General features: G+C 42.0%; 1 protein-coding gene across 3 annotated transcripts in view; it reads left to right on the top strand.

Annotated features, from left to right (window-relative positions):
* The window catches only part of Zfand3 (zinc finger AN1-type containing 3), a 243572-nt gene that overhangs the window by 21940 nt on the left and 193770 nt on the right, over positions 1-27862 (top strand). Inside the window, exon 1 of one of the 3 annotated variants that reach the window (XR_014998380.2) lies at positions 3217-4325. The exons of 1 other annotated variant lie outside the window; for it this stretch is intronic. Coding sequence is in view for 1 of the 2 variants with exons in the window: in XM_085679850.2 (XP_085535976.1) it covers positions 4255-4325 (71 nt within the window). In the remaining variant the exon portion in view is untranslated. Of the gene's footprint in view, positions 1-3216; positions 4326-27862 lie in introns of those variants that run through there. One more of the 3 variants, XM_085679850.2, reaches the window with a different exon arrangement.

The raw sequence follows: 27862 nt of genomic DNA, 5'->3' as shown, positions 1-27862 counted from the left end.
GGACACCTTCTGTCAAGTAGACTATTGATCCTTTATCTTTTTGCAATAATTTTTTTTTTAAATTGTAGAGAGGGTCTCACTATAAAACGCTGGCTGGCTTGAGACTCTCTATGCAAACCAGACTGGCCTTAAACTAAGAAGAGTTTCTCCTGTATCTGCCTTTAGCATACTGGGATTAAGGCATGTGCTGCCCCAAGCCTGGCTCAGCTGACCCTCCTGAGAACCACAGCCCCAAGGATGGGTCTCTGGCAGTCACACTTGTGTCGCTGTGGTTCTGACTGCACCGTTATGTTGGCAGAAGTTGGCATAGACTAAGATCTGACGACCTGGTATTAACTAGACTGACCAGTTCCTTTCCCTCAGAAATTGGAATCCATCAATATTAAAGAGTCTTAGCTTGCTCTTGACATGACGGTCACTAAGCTTGGAGTATGTTCTCAGAGAGGCAGGTCAGCAGGGAATGAAGCAGCTTTGCAGGAAAAAAAAGCGGAGATGAAAGAACATGTGACCAGAAAAAAGGATTTGAGGGACTAGCCACATGGCTTCCTGTTGATATTTAAGGTCCTTGTGTGAGATTGGCTTGTTCTTGTGAGCTTATTAGTTTTAGGTTTTGAGATAGTGTTTTGTTAATGTGGCCCTGAATTGTGATCCTCTTGCTTCAGCTTTTTGAGTGCTGGAATTACAGGTGTGTTTGCAAAGCAACTTTTTTTTTTTTAAATCTTTTGCTTCATTTATTTTGTGTCTGTGTGTATAGCCTTGTGCCATGGCTACCTTGTTGAGGGCAAAGAACAACACTCAGGAGTTGGTTCTCTCCTTCCACCATGTGGATCTTGGCATCAAACTCAGGTCATCAGGTTTGTTGGCATGCACCTTTATCAACTGAACTGTCTTGCTGGCCCACAATCTTGTTTCCTTTACCCTTGTGTTCTGTGTGGTCACACACACACACACGGAGATTGGTTTTGCACAAAGAAATGTATGTGATTTTTCTACTTACAAAGACAAGGTTCTTGGCAAGAACTAAATTTTTGCCAAATTAGTTTTTCTATTTAGCAAATATGGGCTAACTTTGCTCTAACCTTGGTCTTTTTAAAGACAATTTTTTTTCTGTTTTTTTTTTTTTTTGAGACAGTGTTTCTTTGTGTAGCCCTGACTGTCAACTCACAGAAATTCTCCTGCCTCTGCCTCCAGAATGGAATTAATGGTGTTTGCAACCACCGTCCAGCTTGAAGACAGTTTTGTAAGAGGAGATAAGCAGAGACAGTTTCTGGGTTGTCCTATCATGTGCATGTGAGAAAGGAACCAGTATTCTTGCAGCAGAGTCGGAGGGTACTGAAGGGGAACATATCCCTGATGCAGTAGGAATACACTGGGACAGAGGGAGGAAGGGCAGTTGAGGCAGAGGCGATAGGAGGGCCAGAGGAACAGAGACAAGAACAGGCAAGGTGCGTTTAAGAAAAGGCAAGTGCTGACTTGTAGCGACTGTCTTAGTTAGGGTTTCTATTGCTGTGAAGAGGCACCTTGATGTCCAGGGCAACTCTTAAAAGGAAAACATAATGGGGTGGTTTATAGTTCAGAATTTTAGTTTCGCTAATCATCATGGTGGGACATGGTGGTGTACAGGCAGACATGGTGCTGGAGACAGAGCTGAGAATTCCAAATCTTTGATCTGCAGGCAGCAGGAAGTGAACTGAGACACGGGGCAGTCTCTTGAGCATAGACCTCAAAGCCTGCCCCCATGGTGACCCACTTCCTTCAACAAGGCCCCACCTCCCATTAGTGCCATTCCCTATGAGCTTATGGGGGAAAAACTACATTCATACTACCACGGGGACAGAATGGAGAGAACTAAATGGAGCCTGAGAAGCAGATTAAAGGCAAGTGACCTAACTTCCTGTACGCAGGGAGTCCGGACCTGCTTATGAATTATTCTAGTTTCCCGAGGGATCGGACATTCCAGGCATTCAGTACACACTTGTTGAATTAGGGAAGGCAAACAAGGCAAGCAGTTTGTTAGATAACAAACAAGTACTTTATACATCCAACTTTTCTTTGGGTTTTCTCTTCTGCACAGAAAAGACAGCCATCAAGATGCCAGTAGAGAGAGATGTGTGCATGTGTGGGGGGAGTAAATATCACTTGTTACACACAAAGGCTGTCTCTCGTTATGTGGTTATGCCAGTTTAAGTGAGAACTTAAGGGGCAGCATGGATCCAGTGAGAATGGGGAATGCTGCAGATGTTTATTTACGTTGTTTTCCAGGCATGATCTCTCTCTGGAGCCCCTGCTGTCCTGAAACTCAAGGTGTAGAACCAGGCTAGCCTCAAATTTACAGAAATCTGCCAGCCTCTGCCTCTGGAGGGCTGGCACAAAGGGATGCACTTCTGACAAGTCGTTATTGAAGGCATGTGAAAGTTCACAAGATCAGATTAAAACTGTGGCATCAGCTATCTTAATTTTGTTTGTAGTCATGGCCTTCCCCGTCAGTAGCATCATTTTCAATCACTGCCTTCACTGTCATCATTCTGATTATAAACTCAGTGGGATTCCTGGCTTTTAGAAGTCTAAAAGCCAAGAGAATAGATGCTAGTGTTCACAAATCCAGAGAATGCACACGCTGATATAAAGGAAAAGTACATTTGATAATCGAGTTAATCAAAGTAATATTCTCTGGGGATAGATCCCCTTGGGATTGAGAGGGTACATGGTAGCCTTCCCGGAAGTTTTGAACTTTCAAGTTGGCTCCAAAACCTTTAGGGCCAGGTCACTTCTCCAAGAGTTCTGGTGGAAATTTCCTTTATGTTCAGATTAGTGATCGGCAGTGGACTGTTCCGGTTACCACTGAGTGAAGAACAGACAGAATTCAGGATCGTGGATAAGGAATATTAAAGGATTTTTTTTTCAATGGCTCAGGTTTCTTTGGCCACTTACTAATATACAGCATGGATGTAAAAGAAAAGGTCAAATCTCTTGCCTAAACCAACCATATCCGCCCTAGGGAGAAAGAAAGTTTTTCCAGATCAAGATACCGCGGTTCTGAGATGGAGAACATGAGTGGGGTGAAACCCTTAGCCACGTTCCCTCTGCCCCGACCTGCTATTGAGGAAGGTAGTATACATTTTCCGGAGATTTATTGATGCCAGAGGGACTAGTCTTCCGGGTGGAAGTGAGAGTGGGTTGGGATTGGGGGGAAGTAGGAAGTCAGAGTCTCCGACGGCTGGCAGTTTGGGGAGAAACGCTCCGCAGCGTCGAACAGGAGCGCGAGCAGCGGCCTTGAAGACCCAGTGGGCCAGCAGTGGACACCGGACACCCAGACAACTTCCGGGTTTGGAAACACTCCACCTTCCTCTGGAGCCAGCGACGAGGTCTCCAGGCGCATGCGCCGTCGCTTGGGGACCGACCCAACTTACCCTAAACAACTAATGGGCTCCCGGGCCCGCTTGGGGTGGGGGGGGGTACCATTTGTTTTACTCAGGGGGAGGCGACGCTCCCCTTCCTCAGAGAGGAGAGTATGAGCTCGCTCACGGTTTTAAAAGTTCTGGGAAGAGCGAGGTCCGGGAAGGCCCGAAAAATTCGGCAGAGAACGCGCCGCCCAGCCCCGCGCCACCGGGGCGCTGAACAAAGTGGCACGCCCCGATCCCAGCTGATCCGCGGGGCTCCAGCGGAGGCTCCCCCCTCGCCCCGCCCCCCCCCCCCCGCCTCGGGCGAGACCATCGCGCCGCCTCGGGAGGGGTGTCCGCTAGGGGAGGGGGCGGAGCGGCCATTGTCCGGTCAGCAGAGCCTAGGGGGGGGAGGGGAGGGAATTACGGAGCCAGCCTGGACCCGGGGCGTCACAGCCGGCCGCTGCGACTCCACAGCCGGCGGGGGCTCCGGGTTCTTCCCCAGCCGGTCCCGAGCTCGCCAGCTCGGCCGCACGGAACAGCGCTGTGGCTGGGGAGCGGCGGAGAGAGCGGCTGAGGACGCCGGGTCTCCCTCGCCCGCACGACCCAGCTCCTCCTCCGCAGCTCCCCTCCCTCTCCTGCCGCGTCCCCCCTCTCTCCTCAGGCCGAGTGGTGCCGCCCGCCTCCAGCTGACCGGCCTGGAATCCCGGTTCCGAGCCTCGGACTCGCGCCCGCCTGCGCGCCCGCTCCCTCCCCCTCCCCCCCGGCCCGCGCCCCCCGCCGCCGCCGCCGCCGCCGCCGCTTCCTTCGAGCGGGGCCCAGGCCCAGCCGCCGCCACCGCCGTCGCCTCCTAGCTCCGCCGCCGCCGAGCACCATGGGAGACGCCGGGAGCGAGCGTAGCAAAGCGCCCAGCCTGCCGCCTCGCTGTCCCTGCGGCTTCTGGGGGTAAGCGTGGGGGCAGGGTCGCGGGCCTCGGGTGGGGGTGGGGGACCCCAGGGAGGTCGGAGTCCCGGGAAGCTGGGCCGCGGAAGCCGGGCCTCGGGGGAGCGGGCGGGGACCGCGGCCTCGGCTCGAGGAGGGCCGCGGGCAGGGGACGCTGAGGGTGGGCTGAGGAGGTGGAGGAGGCCTGCCCGGGCCGCACTGTCCCCTGTGGGACTCGCTGGCCCGAGGCCGGCTTTGGGTGAGGGGCCACGGGCGAAGGGGGAGGGAGGAGGTGTCGGCGCTGGCACTTCGCGGTGGGGCAGAGCTGCCCCCTTTCTTTTGGCCAGTGGAGGCCAGTTCGCCTCCCCCCCATCTTGCTATGAGTTGGTGCCCAGCCATCAGGAGGGTATTTCCTCTTGGCTTTTTCACCTCCCCTCCTTCCCTGCTGCTCCCCAGGAGATTTGCATCATCACTTCCTAAATTATATCTCAGTCCCCATTTGCTTCTAGGGAGCTGTTCACACGTCATACGTTTGTACAAATCCACAGTCCAGAATTCGGACTTGGAGAGTAAAGTTGATAGGATCGTTGAGGGTCTTACTGTTATCTGAAACACATATCAGGGAGTCTGTAAAAAAATCTCCCTGTCCAAATAAGACAAACAGACAAAAAATAATCAAAAAACCCCCAAACAAATAAACACCCTCCCTTCCAACCGAACGGAAAGCAGAAACTTCTCAACAAAACCCCAAGCCAGCTTGGCTTGTGGAATGTGAGAGCCGGTTTCCTCATTGGCTCTCAAATTCCTCTTTCCCTATTAAAAAAAAAAGTTTACAGCACAGAATGTACAATTAATTCCATACCGCATTAGGGTGGGTTGTGTGTGAGGGGAGAGACAGAGACAGATAGCACCCCCTCCACCCCCAGTTATAGTTTACATTGTCCTTGGAACACCTAACAGGTGCAGTCATCAAACCTCATGGCTAGTTCTGTGTAAGAGTAAGGGCAGCTCCTGTGCTTCAGGCTTTCTGCCTTTTTAAAAGATTGTATTGGGACATTTATGAATGGCTGTTTCTAGTGGACACATCTTGGGGAATGGCTATTCTGTATGCTAGGAATGGTCAATATAGAAATTAAAGATATGTGTAAGAGAGCGGTATTTTAATTTAGATCTCTGTGGGCGTTTTCCAGTAAGTAAATCCTCCTTTTCAAAAAGTTCTGAGTGGAAGGACATTAGTCAAGAATAAGTTGTAGCATTACCAAAAACTTTGAAGATGTAAAAGTATTTTAGCTGTAGAGTCTTCATTTTAATTTGATTTAAAACATTTAAAAAAATTTATCTTCAACTTCTTTATAAAAAAAATTCCAAAATAAAAAAAAAAAACTTCAACCAAAATGAACCAGATCCAAAGACTTAACAGCTTAGTGAACTTCTCTATACAGTTAGAGTTGCAAGAATTGCTGGATTTTCTGTGAAGTGCGGAAGTGTTTGCATGGAGCTCTCATAGGAATCTTACAAGGGAGGGACCATTATCTGTTACTGGATGGGACAATCCATACAGAGGGTGGATAGATTACTTGCCCCTTCCTGTAGGGAGTGCAGGGTGTGGTGGGTGAGTGCTTGAGAGTGCTTAGTGCCATCACATTTATGACATAACTTTGGACAGATCTACTGTTAGAAACCCTGGATCGTAACTTACTGTGGGACATATGACCTGAAGAGAGTAGCTCAGGGTGTCACAGAGCTCTGCTTCCTGCTTCCAACCTGTGTGTATGTTCTTGGGACTAATATCATGTGTGAAAGGAACCCTTACTTTCACCAAGGCTTCGAAACTAGAGAAGTGGAATAGCTGCTTGACTTTAGCCAACAGATTCTAAGTCAGGCTAAGACACTTTGGTAGCAGACAGCAGAGGTCTTGACCTGAAGCATTCAGGCTTCCTTTATTGATTCTTTCAGTCTGGCCCCTTTATGAACTTTGATGTGCCTGACATAAGTAGTGAGCACAGAGCTATTCATTATCTGGTAACACATCTTAACACACCTTTTTAAAGCTTTCCTAAGGCTAATTGTAGACACCTGTGCAGTTTGTATTTCATGCCAAAGAGTAGCCAAATTGTCTTCATCATGTCATAGCTGATTTTGAATAGTTTCCATCATTGTATGGACCATAATTGAACTGTGTCCGTAGGGGAAACTTAGAATTTATTCAACACTTTGGTAGTGGTGGGTGAGAGTCTTGTCACATCCTCAGGGATGTGAGGCAGAGAAGTAAGTTGGTAGAGTTACTGGATTGGTCAGGGTGCTGTGAGAGGGAGGGGCAGCCGCCCTGGTAAGGTGGAGGTGGATGAGAGCACCCTGGAGAAAGTGAAGAGTGCAGCAGAGACTGTAAGAAGGGTAGAAGGGAGAAAGAGGAGTGTTTGAGGCAGAAGTGAAGGGAAGTGAGGGAGAGGTTGAGGAACTGAGTGGCCTGTGGGTAGATTGTGAAGAGGAGTCAGCTGGGGATGAGGCCCAGTGCTGGAGAAGTGGTGATAACAACTCCATGCACGGGTAGTGCTGAGGCCTTTGGACTTTATCCTGAGTGCAGTGAGGGAGTCTGAGCTCAGAGAACTTTGAGCTTGGACTGACATGATGACCTTTGATATGAAAGGTTATTGGTTGATCTTGAGAGTGGCTAGGTGTGTGGGTGTGATTGTATGTTTGAATGAACATGGTGTATGTATTTTTGGAATGTTGCCAGATCTGGAGATACAGAACACCTGTCAGTAGTAGTAATCTGGGCTAGCCATGGCAGTGGCATGAGCATGTCCTGGCTGGGAAGAACACAGAAATGTGGATGGACTGAGAGTCATCAAGGAATCTTTGTCTTTTCTCTTGCTGAAAGCAAAAAGTATGTTCCTAAGAAATTTTGTGCAGTGCAGCATGCTGAAAGTGCTCGTCTTTAACATCAGCTAGCCAGGTCCCACACCCAGGCATTTGCAGAGGAGCCTCTCTGCAGAATTATTCTGGCACCATGAGAGTAAAGGGAGTTCCTTTAGAAATGCTGCTCTCTCTAGTGACTCAGGCGTCAGTATTTACTGCTGAGCATTGTTGAGTCAGGACAGCAGTCATAAGGGCTTGGCAAATCAGAGAGCTTAGAGCTCTTTCTTGTGGGCACACAATAGAAAGGAGAATGCCAGGAGGAGCATGCAGTTCAAATGCCATAGTGCTTAGAACAGGCAGTTTCCAGCTCTGTGTCTGTTGGGTTATGTTGTGTCATTGGGATGGGTAGTTGGGGTAATTTATAGGGACTGTCTCCTCACTGGGAAACTTGCTACCTTGGAGATTGTTGAAGACTGCTCTGTTTATAGAACTTGAAAGTTCTTTGTGTGCCTTTTAGGGTTAAAACAATTTGTTCCCTGTAACTTGGACTTAAAAGTTTTAGTGAAATATGAACATTGTCTTGGTTCATTATAGACATTTTGTAATCAGTTAAAAAAGCACTTAATGATAATGGCCATGTTTGAAATAAAAGTATCAGTGCATTGTTAAATGTGAATACCCTGAGTTCTTTCCTCTTTTTCTCCTCCCCCTTTCTCATCTTCCCCTCTTTTTCTTCCATTTCTTTTGAGATAGGGTTTTATTATGTAGCTCAGGCTAGCTTGGAACTCAGTGTAGCTCAGGCTGCTCTAGAACTTCACTCTCTAGGTGCTTTGATTACAGGTGTTTACCACGGTGCTTAGCTTGAAAGTAGTTTCATTTAGATATGAGTAGTATTAATTTAATGCATTTAAAATTGTTCATATGCTTCAGATTTACTGAGGTACACTTTTTTCATAATTATTTTAGAAAGTAGATGGGTGTGCTGGCTCATGCCTTTAATCCCAGGGTTTGGGACTGTGAGGTTGGCAGACTTGACAGGCAAGTCCCTTTACACACTACATCTTCTCATCAACCTAAGCTTCTTTATAATCTTCAAAATAATCAGTAGTTTACCTAGTTAGACCTCATATTTAAATCATTATTCCACAAATATGAGACTAAACTTTGATGGCCACTACCCTGCTGTGTTTTCACTGACTGCGTAATACTTCTTGTAGTTTCTGCAGTGTCATTGTGGCTATCTGACTATGACAATAGAGTGTCAGTATATGTAACTACAGTGTTCTACTAAGAGTAAAATCGGGAGCAAATACTCTGATCGCTCATTAGCCTACTGTCCCAGAATATATACAGCATATTCTTGTTTTATATGTGTGTATGTTACACACACACATATGTATGTATGTATGTGTATGTTATATGTATGTATGTGCGTGTGTGTGTTTTAAGAAGCTCTGGATGGCCTTTAACTCACTATGTAGACCAGGCTGACCTTGAACGAACAGAGATCCACCTGTCTCTGCCTCCCGAAGGAAGGCAGAAGGAAGCTCCTGAAGTGTATGGGTGTAAACATATTTAGAAGGTAGTTTGACAGCTTGTTAGATATTCATATGGTGACACCTTCATTTCCTAGGTCTGTTGGAGTATCTCTTTTTATTCTTTCTCACTCAGGTAGTGTCTGTCTTATGGTGAGTTGTGTTTCTTGGAGGCAGCATATAGGTGATACATCCTTTAAAAAATATTGCTCATATTTGTGTGCGTGTGTGTGTGTGTTTCCCTGCATGTATACCTGTGCCATATGCATTGCAGTTTCCTTGGAGGGACTGGAACTACAGATGGTTATTAGCTGCCATGTGGGTGCTGGGGATCAAACCCAGGTCCTTTGGAAGAGCAGTCAGTGCTCTTAGCTATCACTCCTGGCTTCTACTTTTTGATATAATTTACTAGTCTATGTTTTTTTTGGTTGGGAAATTGAGACCATTAACAGTTCCCCCCTTTTAAATTTATTTTTTGACAGGGTTTTACTGTGTAAACCCTGTCTGGCCTGGAACCCACTATGTAGACCACTGGTTCTCAACTTGTGGGTTGAAATCCTTTGGTGTCAAATGACCCTTTCATTGGGGTTGCCTGATACCATCGGAAAACACAGCTATTTACATTACAATTTATAACAGTAGCAAAACTATAGTTATGAAAATAACGTTATGGTTGGAGGTTACCACAACATGGGGAACTGTATTAAAAGGTTGTAGCATTAGGAAGATTGAGAACCACTGATGTGTAGACCATGCTGGCCTTGAATTCACAGAGAGCCACCTGCCTCTGCCTGTCAATTGTTGGAATTAAAGGTGTGCACCAGCACAATTGACCATATTCAGAGTTATTATTGAAAAGTGTGTATTGACACAATTTGTTGAATGTATTCCTTGGTTTTCCCCACCTGTTCATCTCAGTTCTAGTGTGGTTTATTCTTTACCTGATGGATTTGTTTTTCTCTTCATTCTGAAAGATTCTTTCAAGTATATTTTTGTAGAACTGGCTTAGTAATTATAAATTCTTTTAGCCTGTTTTTATCATGGAAAGTTTTCATTTTTTCTCCCCAGTTATGACAGCTTTGCTGTCATAGTCTGGGTTGGCAGTTGTCTTTCAGAATTTGAACTGTCAGAGTCCTTCCTGCTTTCAAGTTTCATTTGAATAAGCCACTGTTCTGATGGGCAGCACCTTATTTGTGACTTGGTGTTTCTCTCTTGCTGCTTTCAGTCTCCTTCGTTTTAGGTTTAGTGTTTTAATTATAGTAGGAGGGCCCTGATGTCTCTTTTCAAATCTTCTTTAAATATACTTTAAAAACATTTTTATGCCTTTTAAAAGATGTATTTTTATTTATGTGTGTGTATATGAATGTTTGCCATGTGTGCCCTTAGAGGCCTGAAGAATATCTTGGATCCCTTTGGTCCCCTGGAGCAAGAGTGACAGGTGAGTTTACAGTAAGTTGCTGGACAAAGTTCTGGGAACTGAACTTGGTTCCTCTGAGAGAGTGAGTGCTGCTACCTGGGGAGATGCTCCTCCAGCATGTTCTCTGTTTTTAGAACTGGATTCTCCTTTTGGGCCTATTATTCTTAGGTTTGTTTTTTTTTCAGTGTCATGTATATCTTGGAATTCCCACTGGTACCTCATTAGTTTATCTTTGTCCTATGTTTGATTCAGTTTCTCTACCTTTTCATCAAGTTCAGGAATTCTTTCCTCTCCTTAAGACATTCTGTTGATGATACTTCGCACACAACTCTGACTTACTGTATTTTCTTATTACAGGTTTTCAGATAGTTTTTTTTCTTAAAGTGTTTCTATCTTTGTTGAATTCCTCTGTCAAATATTGCATCATCTTCCATATTTCTTCCAGCTGTTTGTGTTCTCAATCTAGAACTTACTTTCTTGGAACATACTGTTGTTTTAAATAGCTGTATAACTGTTTACTCTTTAAAAAAATATTTATTTGATTTTTTTCCTATGTAACAGCTCTGAATTTTTACTTTTATTAGATACTTATTTTGTCTAGGAGTGTTTTGCTTGCATGTTTTAAAGTGTATCAGAAGGTGTTGGATCCCCTGGAATGAATGATTGTGAGCCATAGGAACCAAACTTGGATTCTCTGGAAGAGAAATGTGCCATTAACTGCTAAGCCCCTTATTTCAGACTGTACGTACGTGGACGTATGTGTATGTGGTATGTGCTTGTGAGGGCGTGTGCCTGTGGAGACTAGAGACTTGGGATCCTCTGCAGCTAGGTTTACAGGTCTTTATGAACCACTGAATAAAGGTGCTGACGACCAGACTTGGGGCTTCTGGAATAACAGTACTATCTCTTAAGCAGTGAACCATTTCTTCAGCTCCAGATTATTATTATTTTAAATTTAGCACAACTTTTCCATTGGTTTCCTGGGTATTTCATATAATGCACCTTAATTCCACTCACTTCCCAGTTCCCCCACATCCTCCCCTCACCTCTGCAGTGTGCCCCTTAAAACAACACAGCCAAAACAAGAACAAAAGAAAAAACCTTTTTGCTTTCTATAGGAACTCTAGCAAGACCTAGATGGGGTAGATGCTAGGGTGTGCCAACCCAAGGCCCAGCTGCTCACCTGGGGGTAGCTGAGTTGGTCAGTCAGAGCCACTGGGGCCTATGCCCATGCCATCAGGATTGGTTCTCCCTTGCCTGTGGTGAGCAGCCCCAAGTTTTGACTAAGAATCTCTTCATAATCCCTAACAGTGTCAGAGTTAACATTAACTTCAACTAATTAGCCTTTTCCTAAGGAAAGATATCAAAGAACTAAAAATATTTCAAAATGACTTTTGAAATGAATACTTTTTAAATCCTTATATAAAAAAGCAATGGACTGTATATGCAATAATTTTCTTGGCATATTAAAAGGGTGAGGATTATATATTATATGTAAATTAATATGTATACTATATGTTATATATTACAGTGTCTGGTTTACAGTTTTGACTGGCCTGGAATTCACTGTGTAAAAGAGACTGGTCTCAGCTTTAGAGATATCCTCCTGTCTCTGCCTCTAAACGTTGGGATGAAAAGTCATGTGCTACCATGCCTGGTCAGAAGGTTTTTTTTTTTTGTTTTTTTTTTGTTTTTTTTTTTAAAGTAAGATTTGTTTAAACTAAGCCATAAAGTGATGTAATATTTTGAAATCCTTCAATGATAGATCAAGATTGAAATTTTGTTTTACCTGGGCCAATAGTGGAGCTGTTGTGGCTAAAGCTGGAAGCCAAACCTAATAAAACTCTTCCCACACTCCTGTTCTCCCATCTGTCCAGTAGTGGTACCTCATGCTGTAACAGGGAAGGCTATCATGTTATGGAACTCAAGTTTGTAGCCCAGGTTGTCCTTGGATTTGAGATAGTCTTCTTGCCTCAGTTTCTCCACACTTTCAGGTGTGAGTCAATACCCACCATGCTTCTCTTTTGAAGAAAGGTTAAAATTGAACCTTAGCAAAGCCACGTGTAGGAAGTGACCTAATGTTAGAATTTTGATTAGACACTTAAAAGAAAATCCAGGTCTGGCTTATTGAATGCTGAAGCAGGTTCTGTCACTGTGGTTTGTAAGAGGCCTTCACCTTAACTGTATGCATGACACTGGTGTCACTTCTACTAGGGTCTTGCGGGACAGCAAGTGGGACCCTGTAAGGCAAAACAAAATTGCTGAAAGATATTTAGACACAAAGAATTTCATATGTCTGTTACATGCACAAGGGAGGTTAAAGAACTTTAAAGTTTTTTAATGGACTATATTTTAAAGTACACTGTACGACTATGGTAAAAAAATAGCTACAAGAAACAGTATAAATTAAGGTAAAACAGTATAAATTAAGATTTAGTTCTTTAGTCTTAGTAGCCAGCTATATTTTCATCACTCAACTGCTCTCCTGAGGAACACAAATATTTTTTGTTTGTTTAAACTTGGACAGAGAATTCACTGGACAGGTTTGTGTAAATTTTGAGGTAATTACAAGGGTAAGGTCACAAAGGTGGTCAGGGAAAGACTGGATGGGGGCATGTGGAAGCGTTTGGAAGGGACAGAGGATGGAGGACATGTGAAGGAAATAGTATGGTTTTAATTAGAAGTGAGGCTACTTCGTGGCCATGTGTTGTAGTCAGGTGTGTAATAGCTACAGAAACAAATGTGAACAGGTTGTATTTGTGATTAAAGAAATACCCTATGGTCAGGTGGTGGTGGCGCACTCCTTTAATCCCAGCACTCAGGAGGTAAAGACAGGTGGATCTCTGTAAGTTCAAGGCCAACCTGGTCTACAGAGAGAATTTCAGGACAGGCTCCAAAGCTCCAGAGAAACCCTGGCCTCAAAAAACCAAAAAAAAAAAAAAAAAAAAAAAAAAAATTTAAAAAAAAAAATTAAAAAAAAAAGGAAAAAAGAAAAAGAAATAACTTGTGAAATCTGACTCTGTCGCGTGCTTTTGGGACCTCTTGCTGGGTCTTGTCCACCCTTAGCAGCAGAGGAGGTGCCTAGTCTCACTGCGACTTGATGTACCATGGCTGATTGATACCCATGGAAGACCTGCCCTTCTCTGAAGAGAAAGAGGAGTGGATGGGTGGTGGTGGTGGTCAGGAAGAGGGACTGGGAGGAGAAGAGGGAGGGGAAACTGCAGTTGGGATGTAAAAAACAAACAAGTAAGAAAAAGAAACAGCCTATCTTTTCTTGAATCACAGAGTGTGAAGCTGAGGTACAGATTCCATGATGAAGTTTAGTGGAAATAGTAGCCTCCTTCAGTGGAATTGGTGTTTGATCTGTTAGAAATCTGGGCTTTTCTTTATCCTTCTGCTGAGCTGTGAGGTGCCTTTCTAGCTCCTGACCTGGCACTTGGAGGTGTGTCTGAAGCAGTGGAAGAGCCTCAGCCAACTTCCTTTTTGCTTTTTTCTGCCCAACTGATTACTTCCTTGAGGTAGAATTTTTTTCCCCTACTCTCCTCCTCCCCCAATCCTCGTGAAGAATTAAATATAATCTTGCCTACCTTTTGCTGTTTTTGGAAGAACAACTTGTTTTAGACATATTTTTATTTTAAAAGATTTCACAGTGAATACATGTGGAAGAGGATTCATTAAATCTTAAGGACCTTTCTTACCTAAGAGGCCAATGAAGGGCTCTTCTAGCAAACCCCAGTTCTTCCAGTATTTTCCTAGAAATGAAGGGTGTGTTGAATCTTTGGGAATCTGCTAGGCTCCGTGGTAACTTGTGGGTTTCTGATCCAAAGCTGACTTTACCACTTGGCCAATTTCTCTTTGCAAAAGAGTATCTGAAGGTTGTTTTGAGGTTTAGTGAGCTCTAATGTACATGAATCCCTTACCACACTGCCTGGCTGTGGCAATTACATTTACTGAGGGCTGACTTTGTAACCATGAGTGAATGAGTGAGTATTGGGGATAGATATCTTGATATCTTTGGATAATTATATTGGCAGTGGTCTTCAGAACACTTAGATGATGAGGTTGCTGACCAGTATTGGCCTTTTTGGCTGTTGTCTGGAGCTGATCTTATTTAGCTGCCTTGTGTTAAGTACTGCTTTTGCGTTTTGAAGTTGGCTAGGCATCAGAGCATTGTGCGGAAAGTTGTGGGAGATCATGGTAGGCATTGTGAGAACGCTGACAAAATAGTTGGAGGGTAGCCAGGAGGGCTTCTCTGGGAAGGAGATGTTCTTGAACTAGATATGAGCAGGAGTTAGCTGGTGAAGAGTGTAAGAAACGTTCTCAGGGGAGGGAGTAGCATTGCCAACCCAAATGATTTTTCAGCTGCAGAGTGTGGCAGGATGAAGCCTGGGAGATGAGGAGGGAGAAGAGGAGGGACGAGAACTTGAATGCGCTTGGGAAGCAGTTGGGAAACACTTAACGATTTTAAGTGTGGATGACAAATGATATTTATGTTTCAAAAATTTATTCTGGTAGCAGTGTGTAGGTTGAATTGTAAGGTGTAAGAATGAAAGCGGAGTCCTGGTAGGCATTTTCCAGCATGTGGTATAAAATATGATCGAAGAACACGGTTAAATATTTTTATGTTTTTTTTTCTTGTACAGTTGAAATTGCTCACGAGGCAATGAAAGAATGACCTTTGTTGACCCTTTGGAAGTTTAATGTGTTTTATATTTTGTTCTAGTTTCCTGCATATTAAAGGACAAATTTTGTCATAATCTTTACATTTCTAACAGCACTGAGCAGTTTATACCTAAGCAGTAAACAGTGAATGAGTTACGATTTGGTTGCCTCCCCCTCTTGTTTTTTTTCTGTTGAGAGTGTGTAAAGTTTCAGGCAGTAATTTTACATTTTAATCGAAAAGACCTCTCTGTCATCTTCAGGCCTTCTGGGGGTGGAGTGGGGTGGGGTGGGGAATAGAGAGAGAGATTGTGAAGTGCTTGCTCTCAGTGTGCTTCAGTGTTCTTAGGTGCCATGGTCATCCACTCTATTTCTCACTTGAATGGATAACATCAAAGTCGTGTTTCATCTGCTGAGGGATTAGGGAGAATTTTACTTTCAAAGCCAGAATAAGATCTTCATGCAAACTCTCAGGTGTGAAGTGATCTTTCTGGGAATATGAGATCTGCAAGATAACTTACTTCATGCCTGCTCAATTCATTGCCTAGAACATTGCCTAATAGTGTTAGAAACCTTGATTTGTAAGTGTGTTTAGTGTATTCCTAGAAGGGTGCCCCTGAGCCATTGTACCAGTAATGTCTGTCTTCCTGGTTACTTTGTGAGCTTGGCTATGGATGAAGAAAAAAGATTTGTGGGGCAATTTGGCAGTAGTTTTAATTTACACAGTTATTCTTATGAGTCATTATTAACCTCACATTTATGCTGTCAACCTTTCTTAAATGGTATTAATTCCTTTAAATAATGTGCTTCCATAATTTTCCCTATTTGTTTAATGATTGGTTTTGAGAAATTACTCATAGTATTATAGAAACAATTATACATTACACTTACTTAGAACTTTTACCATTTTCAAATATTTTGTTGTCTGTCTTTCATCTTCCTCAGTATGTTCAGGTTGGTCAGTTACCGAATTATGTAGGTGGAGAACTGACTGGCTTGGTGTGTGCTAACTGCTCAGGAGGGTGGGATAGAAGAGCTTGAGCTTGGCAGGAAGAATGTAATTTTTATGCTTTTCCTTTAAGTTTTTTTATTCTTTGATAATTTTATATATTTTGGTTACACTCTCCCAACATAGCTTTATGTCTTCGTGTCCTCTTGTGCTGCCTGTGTAACTAACTTTTGGATGTGTGGTGACCTATGTGGTCAGCCTACCAAGAGCCAACTCTCTTCTCTTTTGGCAGCTGTCAGTTACCAAAAGTTCCTTAGGTAGATGATTTTGGGACCACTTCTACCCTCCATGTTGGTATTTTGTCTGGCTTGAGTGTGCACAGGTCTGTGCATGCTGTCACAACCAGTCCTTTGAGACCTTTGTTGGAGAGAATCTTTCCGTTTCTGCCTCTTTTGCACCTGAAGCATGGCATTTACATGTAAGGCCATGCTGAGCACTGCAGCACAGCAAATTCATCAGGAAGTTCAGATTAGTGTGACATCATCATGAAAATAGTTGGTATCTTTATTACTTAAAAGAAGCTACAGGAAGGATGTAGGAGTTTCTCAAGTGGTCACATACCTGATGACCTCCACACCACTTGCCGTCATGTATTGAACTGACTGTAATGCATGGTGTGTTTTCCTTGTATAATAATTCCCTTTTTAAAATTATTTTTTCTTTTTTGAAATTAAAATTACATCATTTCTTTTCTTTCAACCTTTCCCTTGCTATTTCTAAAATTCATGACCTTTTTCCCCTTTGTTGTTGTTGTTTTTTTTGTGTGTGTGTGTGTGTGTGTGTATGTATCTATATTTATCTAGCACACACACACTCCTAAATAAATACAACCTACTCAGTCTCTGTTACTTGTTATGTATATAATTTCAGGGCTGATCACTCACCACCGCCTGCTAATTTGTAGCATTTTGATGTATATTATCCATAAGTACTGGTATGCTTGTGAAAAGCTCCTTTAGACATACATGCATATTAATATACTGTTATTTTGAAAGTTAAAATTTAGCTTGCAAAGTTATTTGTTAACATGTTAATGAGATCTTTTCAGTTAAAAGCAGAATAGTAGATAATTAACATGGGAGGTGAAATGATTTGATTGATTCCTTATTTATCCATCATATGGTACATAATTAGTACTTAAATGATAGAACTGAGGTCATTCTGTTTCTTAGAAAGTGACTCCTCAGACATGTTAGCAGGCTCTCTCAGGGCCATATCTGTCAGGTGAATTTAGAATGAAAAGAATTAATAAAAGAATATCTTTACCTGTTGACAAAAGGAAATTTTTCCATGAAACTTTTACAAAACTCAAATCCCAGTGACTGTAAAGTTTTAAAACGTGCTCATGACCATTCATTTACTTACTGCCGATGGCTTCCCAGAGGCCTGAACTATTTACAGAAAATCTTTACTGGTGCCTTCTTTTTCTGTGTAACCTCAGATGAGAATGGTTAGGTGAGGAGACAGCTGTTAGGTTGCTGCAGCAGTCTTTGTATTTAAGAGAATGAGCATCAGAACTGGTTTGAAAATATGATCATTTCCTTGCTTGACATTTGGCTTTGACAGCTGCAGCCCACATTGGACGTACAGGCTTTTTCCTTGCATGGTGAGCTTGACTAGCCCATTGTATTTGGCATTTTGAAAGCACTTTTTCTAATGGTTTGTGTTAGGATTTGCTTTTGAGAAGCTACTAATTGGCACTTCCAACATGGACAGATTGAGGCCAAGGAAAGCCTGTGGGTGCTTGTCAGGTAGTGGTGAAGTTTTTTGAGGTGGTTAAAAACCACCTGCTGTCAACACCAGGGAATTTTATTATCATTTTCATTTTTGAATAAATGAAGAGTCATTAGATTCCTGGAGCTCAGACTGAATGGAGAAACTGGTTATTCTCCTTACGTGAAGTATTCTTTGTCTCTGAAGACTCATAAATCACTCTTTGCTAGTTCTTTGTGTTTTTAGCTAGGAAATTCAGAATTAGAACTGCTTAAGTTGTCTTAACTTTGCCTAGCTACAGAACTGGAGAGGGAGCTGGCCTTCTTAAAAGATATGTTAAAGAGTTAGGTTGTGTTGCTGTCTTAAGACTGGTAGTTTATGTATTAGACTCTGAAGAACACTGAAGACCATTATATACAGATGAGGGGAACCATCAGGAGATCTGTCAGTTTCTCTAAGCTACTATTTGTATAGAACTTTTATAACTTTGATCTGTTTTGACAAGGTTCAGCAACATGTTTTTCTGTAGAAGAGGAATTTAAACAAAAATCAGCCCTGCTGTGTGGTGGTGGTGGTGCACTCCTTTAATCCCAACATTTGGGAGACAGAGGCAGAGGCAGGTGGATCTTTGGATCTCTGAGTTCGAGGCCAGCCTGGTCTACAGATCTAGTTCCAGGACAGCCAGGGCTACACAGAGAAACTCTGTCTGGAAAAGCAAACAAACTGTGACAGAAGTCTTGAAGCTTGTTGTATTTTTTTGAGTTATTAGAACTGCCTTTGAGGGCTGGGTGGTGTGGCACACGCCTTTAATCCCAGCACTTGGGAGGCAGAGGCAGACGGGTCTCTGTGAGTTTGAGGCCATCCTGGTCTACAAGTAGTGAGTTCCAGGACACAGAGAACCAGAGAAACCCTATCTTGAAAAACCAAGAATTAAACAAACAAACAATAAAATTAAACTGCCTTTGAGGTTGAACAAAATCAGCTTGGGTTCCACATCCCTACTGTTTAGCAGCAAGAGCAGTCTTTGGTCAGGAAGGTGGAGTGAAGATAGAGCATGCGAGATTCTAGGTATTCTAAGAATATGGGGCAATATGATGCTGGTTCAAGAGTAGGATCCATCATGCGCCTTGCAAGTATGCTTCATACTGTAGAGCTTGAGTCTGCCAGGTAGGTCCAAATTCAGGAAGACTCTGAGGATCTTAGCAGTAGGCAAGTGTTTTATCCCTGATTGATTTCCAGGTTTCAGAGTGCATTGATGAGACAGATTGCTGGTTGCAGTCCAAGAAAGGACCAGATATTTTCTAACACTCTCCCTTGTGGGCATATGTTCTCTGGGAACTGTACTTTGAGAAATCAGGGCCATAGTCAGTCTCTCTGAGGGATTTTTTTTTTCTCATTGGTTCATCTCTTATGCTTGTCTGTTTTCTAATATTGTTTTTCCATAGGGGGTGCCATATCTATCTCTGATTTGATCTGGAAGTTTTTTCCAGTGGAGTTACTCTAGAAAGGGCATCAAAGTATGTACTGGTTATGAAACCAGGCCTACTAAGTAGAACCTGTAAAACTCTGCTTAGTTTTGGTTGTAGACACCTCTCTGTGTAGCCTTGGCTATCTTGGAACAGCCTCTGTAGACCAGGCTGGCCTTGAACTCACAGAGATTCATCTGCCTCTGCCTCCCAGGAGCAGAGATAAATGGCATGTGCCACCACCCCGGCCCCCAAACTGCTTTTATTGTTGGATATAGTCTGTATAAGTTGGTCTAGTGCTTTTTTCTCTCATTTCACTGAGGATGGAAATTAATAGAAACTTCATGATTTGCTTAAGTAAAGTTGACTTTACTAATCATTTGAGGCTAAGCCTTTAAACACCTTCCCTCCTTCCTTTCCTCCCTCCCTCCTTTCTTCCCTCTTCCGCTTTATCTCTAAATCTAGCTTATCCTTACCACACATATGCTTCTCACACTGTTCTCCAGTCTTGGTTGCATGTATTCATCTAGAAGTCAAGTGACAGGGCCTCCATTTCCCACCCATCACTCATAAACTCCGTCTGTCTCTATCTCCTTCCTCTTCTAGCTCAGGGAGCCCCTGCTTCCTGTTTCTCCCTTGTTTCTTATTGAAGCTGCTTGCTGTGTACAGGTCTTTCCTCTGTTTTATTCATTGTACTTCTTAGAAAATAGATCAGAGATCTTGGGTTAAAATTCACAATCCTCTTCCTTTAAATTACCCCATTTAGCCTGCTTTACCACCTATTCCCACATGCCCTATGCTCGAGCTTTGCAAAAACTATTGTTCTTTATTAGAAATATTCCACAAAACTGAGTGAATTTCATAATGTCTCTGAGTCTTAATATAGAGGTTAAGTTACCTTGATACTCACTTTCAGGAGGGCAGTATGTTGTGTAAAGTTTTTGTCCAGGAGAGCTAAGATAGGTTAAAAAAATACATGGTATTTAAGGAGCATTTTTGACTGATGTTTTAAAAGCACTCAGGCACACAGGGCTTTAACCAGCTTGTATTAAGCTCTGCTTGGACTCCTTCAGTAGCTCTGTTTTGCTAAGTGATTCTTCATGGGGGTGTGAAGGATGATGAATTTATCTTCTAGGAAACATGTGACAATGTGGCAAGGTATTTGATTGTCATGTTTACTGGGCAAGTTAGCCTAAGCATGATGTGTACAGAACACTAGTCTGTGCAGGTCAGAGGACAACTTGGGAGTGTTGGCTCTCCCATGGATTCCTAGGATTGGGCTCAGTGACAAGTGCTTTTACCTGCTGAGCCATCTCAAATCTCTTAAGATTTTTAGAACAGTGTTTTGTGTAGTGCTTTAGAGATCATGTGTGTATTTTTTTGAGATGAGGTACTAATGCTTAATCAGCTTTTATTTTTTTAAAAAAATAGAGCAAATTAAAAATTCATTTAAAGTTATGTGTATGTGAGTGTGTATGTGAGGATGCCCCTGGAGGCCAGAGGAGTCAGATCTCCTTGGAGCTGGAGTTACAGGCATTGTGAAGCAATTGAAATGGGTGCTGGAGCCCAGCTCAGGACCTCTGCTGCAGTGGTGTGCACTCCTAATCTGCATGAGCAGTGCGTACTAACTGCTGAGCCTCTCTCAGCTCCCTACTAGCTTTTCTGTAATCACATTTTTTTTTTTTTTTGTATTTACTAGTGTGTCTGTTTTCTGTTACTGACAAAAATGCTTGAGGCTGAGTTCTTAAAACAAAAAGGCTTTAGTTCACTGTTTGGTGGTATAAGGATAATAATGGCTACTGGCATGGGTTTGATACTGGCAAGGACCTCTTGTTAGATGCCATTATGTTGGGAGCATGTGTGAGAGGTAGAGATGATATGGAGAGATGTGGTGTTTATTTTCTGAGTTCTCTTTTCTCTCAACACAACATGTATTCAATCATAGCAGTTATACACTAATGACGATATCTAAACCTTACTGCCGTATACAGACCTAGACTGTAAACACAGGTTCCACCATTGTAACCCCTCACAATAGTGATTGAACTCTAGCATGAGTTTACGAGAGGACAAGCCATACTCTGAGGCAGTAGTAACTGCATATGTTTTTCTTTGGAGTGAAAAACAAGATAAATCCTAGGACAATAACAGTATTGGACTTGTTATGCTGTTATTCATGGGCGTTTGTTTTTTAAAAAAATCTCTGTGGAAACGGGTCAGCTACATTTTTAATATATGAATTAATTCTGACTTTCTAGAGACCTGTAGGCAGGTGAGGACTAAGCAGTGACTGTGGGAATTATGTGGCTGCCTGTGCCTCAGTCGGTTTGGAGATCTGTCTGCCTCTGTCTCCCAAGTGCTGCCAACCGCACGGCTAAGCACATTTTTTTTAAACATTGCCAATTGAATTTTGATTAATATTGATTTATTTTTCTGGTTCAGGAGGGCATGCATCCACATTTCTCTCCCTCTTTCCCTCTCTCCTACCACTCTCCCCTCCCTCCCTCGCTTTGGAGCCTGTCCTGGAACTACCTCTGTAGACCAGGCTGGCCTCGAACTCAGAGAGATCCGCCTGCCTCTGCCTCCCGAGTGCTGGGATTAAAAGTGTGCACCACCACCGCCCGGCATATGCTTACATTTTATTTGAATATATCCACATCTCAAAAGGACTCGAGGTAGTAGTTTTATATATAGGAGGTCTGTATAGAGTAGAAAGAACGCCTGTGTGATGACATAATTAAGGAGACCTGTGATCCACTGGTTTTCAGGACCAATATTTATAAGTTTAGATTTTTTTTCCACTTAACTTTTCAGAAATTTGTTAGCCATAAGTATCTTGGGACTATAGTGTAAATGAACTTGCACTCCCCCTGCTGGCTGACCCTGTAGAAAATATGTGCGAGGAAGAAAAGCGGAGTTCCAGTTTAGTCTTGAATATTTGTCAAGCTTCACATTCTCAGTTGGGTAAAATCATAGGGGATGCCTTTTTGTAGAAGGGGTGATTGATTGTATTCTGTTTTTCTATTTGAGTTTTTTTTTTTGCAGGGTCTGGAGGATGTCCATTAACTTTTTTTTAAAAGTTAAACTAGATTTTAGTTGTAGTGTACATCGGAAGCTTTTCTCTATTCAAGGAACCATTTGGGCCACCTTTTCTGTCTACCTTTTTTTTCCCTTTCAAGAGAACAACTTGTTATTTCTCTGCCTTTTTAAAAATCATTCATTCACATGGTGTTAATTACAGAGTGCACTTTAGTTTCTGTGCAGTGTTGGAAACTGTAGGGTGAAAGTGGAAAAAAAGTGATACTCCATGAATGCTGATTCCCTTTTCTTGGGAGCCATTGAGATGTTGGGATTCAGACTGTCAGAGGTAGTAAGCTGAGTTCCCAGCTGAAGGGAACGTGATGTAGGCAGTTTTCTTAGAGCTGGGAAAAGCGCTGTTGGAGGAGCGTTATGTCTTGATATTAATCATCATATCACCCCCTTGCATGTGACTCTATACCACAGATAAAGAAGGAAGACCTGTGACTTTAAAGCTTTGGTTAGCATTTGTTTTCATTCTGCACATGTCTGGTTACAGGTGAGGGAAGTCTACCTTTTTGGCTGTACAGACTGTTGGATAGGCTACTGACACATAAATGTTAGATGTATGAATTTCATACTCAGTGTATATTTAGAAGTACAACTTTGTGAACATCAGGTGTGGTAACTGGGCTGTTATTTTAACATTTTGATGTTTTCAGACCTTATTAAAATATTACTTACTGTAAAGATGGGAAATAGAAATATGTTGTATATGTTCTGTTTTTTTGTGTCCCTGACTGGTAGGAATCTTCAGAGTTGTGTGTACACACGAAGTGTGCACAGTAGGGATGGAATTTGTACACGTTAGGCAGGTACTGAACTATACCTGTAATTCCTGGAGTTCTTTTTGGAAAATGCATTTAAGGAGAGAATGACACAGGAACACTCTGTGAAGGTGGAGAGATGGTTCTGTGATTAAGAGTATTTTTGCTCTTACAGAAGATCTGAGTTCAGTTCGCAATAACCACACTAGGTGGTTCACAGCTGTTTGTAACTCTAACTCCAGAGCATTCCAAGCTGTCTTTTGGCCTCTTGGTACCCACGTGCATGTGGCATCACAGACACACACGTACATACATAAAAATATACATACATAAATGAATTTTCTGGAATATAAGTTTTATTTTTGGTTTAATTTATGCTTTTTTTTAGAATTTTAATAACTTTCTTTGGACTTATTTTGGTGTCATTGTTCGAAAGTTTGAGCTTTAACTGTTTTTTTCTCATTCTTTTTTTATTTTTTATTTTTTTGAAACAGTTTCTCTGTATAACCCTAGCTGTCCTGGAACTCGCTTTGTAGACCAGGCTGGCCTTGAACTCACAGAGATGACTGCCTTTGCCTGCAGATTGTCAGGATTAAAGGTGTGTGTCACCGTGACTGGCTTGTTTTTTTTTTTTTTTCTCATTGTACCTTAACCAAAAATGATTCATTAAACATATTTTTAAATAGGCAAGGAGTCATGACTTTGTTTATAACAACTGCCTGACTGGGGCTTGGCATCGGTTCTGAGGGAAGCAACAGCATGGGACAAGTGGTGTTTGGACAATTTACCAAATCCTCCTGTCACATCATGTTTGTCTAAAGTGTGCGGGTGGATTGGCTTGATAATATGCAGGAAGTTCCACCAGGGAGGGGACCATTTGGCTTTGTTTTCTGTGTTGGAAACATAAGAGGCATGCAAAAAAGTATTTGTGGAATGGATGGGATCTAATGAGTGCTTTAATTTGCCAGCATAAATATTCCTAAAACAATAAACTTTGAAATAAACATTCTATTATTTCACGTTTTTTTCCAGTGGGCAATTGTAAACCAACTCATTAGATGTAAGTGTAACTACTCACTAAATTGATAATGGCATTTTTTCTTTTTTTTTTTTTTGTGAAAAAGTTAGGCAGGAACGGCACATGAGGTTTTCTCAGTAAAGGGCCCTGTGTTAACTCTGAAATAGTTAGACTTGTGCTAAGGATCTGGGATACTTACGAAGATGACATCTCTACTGGTGGGGAAGCAGCACTTATCCACATTGTTTTAAGTTTTGTTCTAGACAAATGATTCAGAGTCACATGTGCAGTTTAGGAAACAGGGAGGATAGGCAGAGATGATTGACTTATAGGTACAGGTATTAGTTTAAGAAGAAAAAGCCGTCCTGCCTTTCCTGTTGCTGTTCTGTTAACAGGTTTGAAGGGTGTGCATTCCTCTTTCTGGGTTTGAAATGATGCCTGTTATGCAATCGTGAAACAAATCCAACCTCACTGAAAACTCGCTTGCTCTGGTGTATCACAGATGGAAAAATTTTTAAGGAAATACTCATATTTTCCTGCTTGAAAAATTTATATGAATCAGAGACTTCTAAGCCTCTGTGTTACCCTGGTGGAACTGTGGTCCTAACCTTGAGCTGGAGCTAGCTGCTCAGTTAAGGCCCTGATTGGTTGTGAGTTAGAGAACTTTTAGTTTGGCCTGGAGCTATCTGTGTTTGCGCAGTGTCTGAGTGGAGAAAGGAAGGCTGGCAAACACTGAGGAGGTGTCTAATATCTGGGCCCTTGCTATTTTGAAGAAAGGGGTTTGAGGTTCTTTTTTGGATCTTTTATGTGTGCTTAAAATTGTTATTCTGTATTATTTGATCAACTAATGAAAAGTAATGATTGCTTGAGTGTCTTACTAGGCATGTACTGCAGTCACCTAAACCAGAAACCTTACTGAGAAACCTTAAGAGTTTTGACACTTTTGACAAGGCTGCCAAATTCACGTTGGGGCTGGGACTTGAATCTGAAGGTGAGGCTGCTTGCTATCTTGGAAAAGTACTAGTAGATTGAAAGCCCAGGCTTTATTTCTGGCTTCCTTAATTGGCACCATGGCTTCACATATGACCCAGAGTTGCTGTTGGGGGAGGCCGCTAGTTCGTTTCTGGCTGCTCAGCCCCAAAATAATCACACAGAAATCATATTATTTGCAATACTGTTTGGCCAATAGCTTAAGCATGTTTCTAGCTAGCTCTTATATCCTAAACTAACCCATCTCCATTAATCTGCATCACTGTGAAAGTTTCGGCCAGCTCCAGTGGTGGCTTCTGTCCTCGCTGGCAGCTACAGGACTTCTCTTAACTCCGCCTCCTTTCTCCCAGCATTCAGTTTAGTTTTCCCTGCCTAGTTCTACTCTGTTCTGTCACAGGCCAATGCAGATTCTTCACTAACCATAAAAGCAACACATATACAGAAGGACTTCATACATCAAGTTGCTATTGTGTCTGCAGGGCTAACAATTCCATTTCTCCCTTCTTGCCCCTGCTCCCAGGAGAACTAGTGAAGGGTAAATAAGCATATGTGCTTGGTGAACCTTTGTATTGATTTTAGTTCTTTTTGGGTTATTAATGTTAGTGGTAGACTTTTTCTTATATATCTTTATTAGTTTGATGGCATTTCTTTCCCTCAATTCTTAATTTCAAATTTCCCCCCACAAATCTGTATTGACTTTTGTCAGATTTTTTTTTAAGTGATTATACTGTTTTTCTATAAAAGTGATGAAAAAAATCCAGCCTATGACTTTTAAGAGCAATAGTTGAATAGAAAAATAGAAAGAAATGATAACTGTTATAATTGAATTCCGAGATACAATGGGAATTTTAGAGACAAAAGGTATGAAACCAAGCTGACAGGATTAGGAAGACTTTCAGGCAGAATTGGTTGAGTTGGAGCTTTGTGGGTGTTCTGAAGGAGGCAGGTGTAACATATCTTGGATAGAGGGTCACTGGAACTTGCTCATCTGAAACAGTAAGACCTATTCATGGTTTAGCACCATTCATGGTCTTTTCTGTGTTGTTTGTAGATTTTTATCTGTGGGGCAGTTGATCCAAAGGAGCTTATTAAGTTTAGCTTCTAGTAGTTTAGGATTTAGCTTCAAGAAGGTGGGAGTTACTTTTGTTAGCCTTTTAATTGAAATACGTATGTCATGGATGTTCTGGCACATATAACACTTTATCATAACTCAGTTGTGTAAGCTGACATGATGTAAGGACAGAGAAAGTATCAGTCCTCAGAAGCCATTTGATATCCCTTGGTAGCCACTGTTCTCATGTGTCTCCAGAATAGCCATTATCCTGCCTTCTAGTGCCATAGATGAGGTGTATTTGCTGTTGAACAATATATAAATCATATGCTTTACATTTTGTCTGGTTTCTATCTTGGTGGTTATTCTAAACTGTATGTGTGAATAATTTATCCTTACTGCTGGGAAGTTTTCATTGCCTGGGTTCACCCTTCTGCTATTGAATGCTTTTGGGTTATTCCCGTGTTGGAGCTGATTAAATACACACACACACACCCTACACCCACTACCCACATATACATTCATAAGAACACACACATACACCCTATACCTACCACACACACATACATACATGTATACACATACACACCACATATAACACTTCTACACCTCCCTATGCTCCTCCACATTCAAGTGCACACACACATCCTACACACACCACATACAGCACACATACGCATGCACACACCACACATATGTACACACATACCCTACACCTCCCCCACAAGAGTGCACATGCACCCTATACACACACACACACACACACACACACCACACACACACTGAGTTTAATATTCTTTTATGTCATTTTTGACACTTTCATACAGTTGACCAAATGATGGCACTTATTATTTTGAGGCAGAATTTCTTTGTGTAACAGCCCTGGAACTAACTTTGTAGACCAGGGTAACCTTGCATTCAGAGATGCCTGCCTCTGCCTTTCCAGTGCTGGGTTTAAAGGGTTGTGCCACCATGCCTGGCTATTTTTTTTTTAAACTAATAAGCTCTAGGTTGTGGTGTTTTGGTTTTTTTATTTGTAGCTTTTCAGCCTGTCCTAGAACTAGCTCTTGTAGACCAGGCTGGCCTCACTCACAGTTTGTCTGCCTCATCCTCCCGGGTGCTAGGATTAAAGGCGTGTGCTATCTCCGCCTGGCTAGCTCTAAGAATTTTTAGCTTCAGTAAATTGAAACTGAAGTTAATGCAAATACAGTTTATCATTCTTTCCACATATTAGCCTCTAGTGTTTGGTCAATAAATTGTATTTTGATGATAGAAGGCAAACAACCTTAATTTATACATAATCACTTGCTTGTCCTCTTGCTAGAGCTTACTGAATTTAAGTGGACTCGATGATGTTTGTAGCTTTAGATCTATCATTGACAGCTATACAAGGCATTTTATAACCTTTCACATGTACACAAGTTCTAACATAGTAGTGTTTTTGTTCTCTCACCATTCAGGGTAAGTTAGTTGCCTGCTGCCCTGAAGGTTGTTTGTTTCAAAGTGTGTGTCTTGTTTTTGGGTGGAATTGTATAGTTTCTATTTCTTGTGGCTTAACGAGGGGTTTGCACTTAACCATCTCACCTAGTGTACACACAGGTGTTTTGAAAATAGATTTGCTATGTTGCTTTGGACCTAGTTACCAGAAGAAAGGGAGGATGCTGAAGAGCATCTGAAAGATGGAAAAGAAAATGTTATAGTTCATGCTGAACACTTGGTCTCAAACTGGTAGCTGTATTTTGGGAGGTTCTAGAAACAAATCCTAGTATTAATGTTTGTATATTTATGCAAGTACCCTATGTATATTACAAGGAAGACTGAAGAATTCTGTATACTTGTACAACAATACATAAATATACGCAAATAAACACATTTTAAAGGTGGTTTTATTGTTTATCCTGACAATAAACAGGTAATGCCACTGTGTTTTTTTAGATCATTGTTTCACTTTGGAAAATTCTTAAGTACTGTGTATATTTGTATGTGTCCATGTATGTAT

This window comes from Myodes glareolus, chromosome 18 (assembly GCF_982192425.1).
Source record: "Myodes glareolus chromosome 18, mMyoGla1.1, whole genome shotgun sequence".
Taxonomy (NCBI): domain Eukaryota; kingdom Metazoa; phylum Chordata; class Mammalia; order Rodentia; family Cricetidae; genus Myodes; species Myodes glareolus.
Note: the sequence above shows the minus strand (reverse complement) of the source record. Positions and strands in the feature narration are given on the sequence as shown.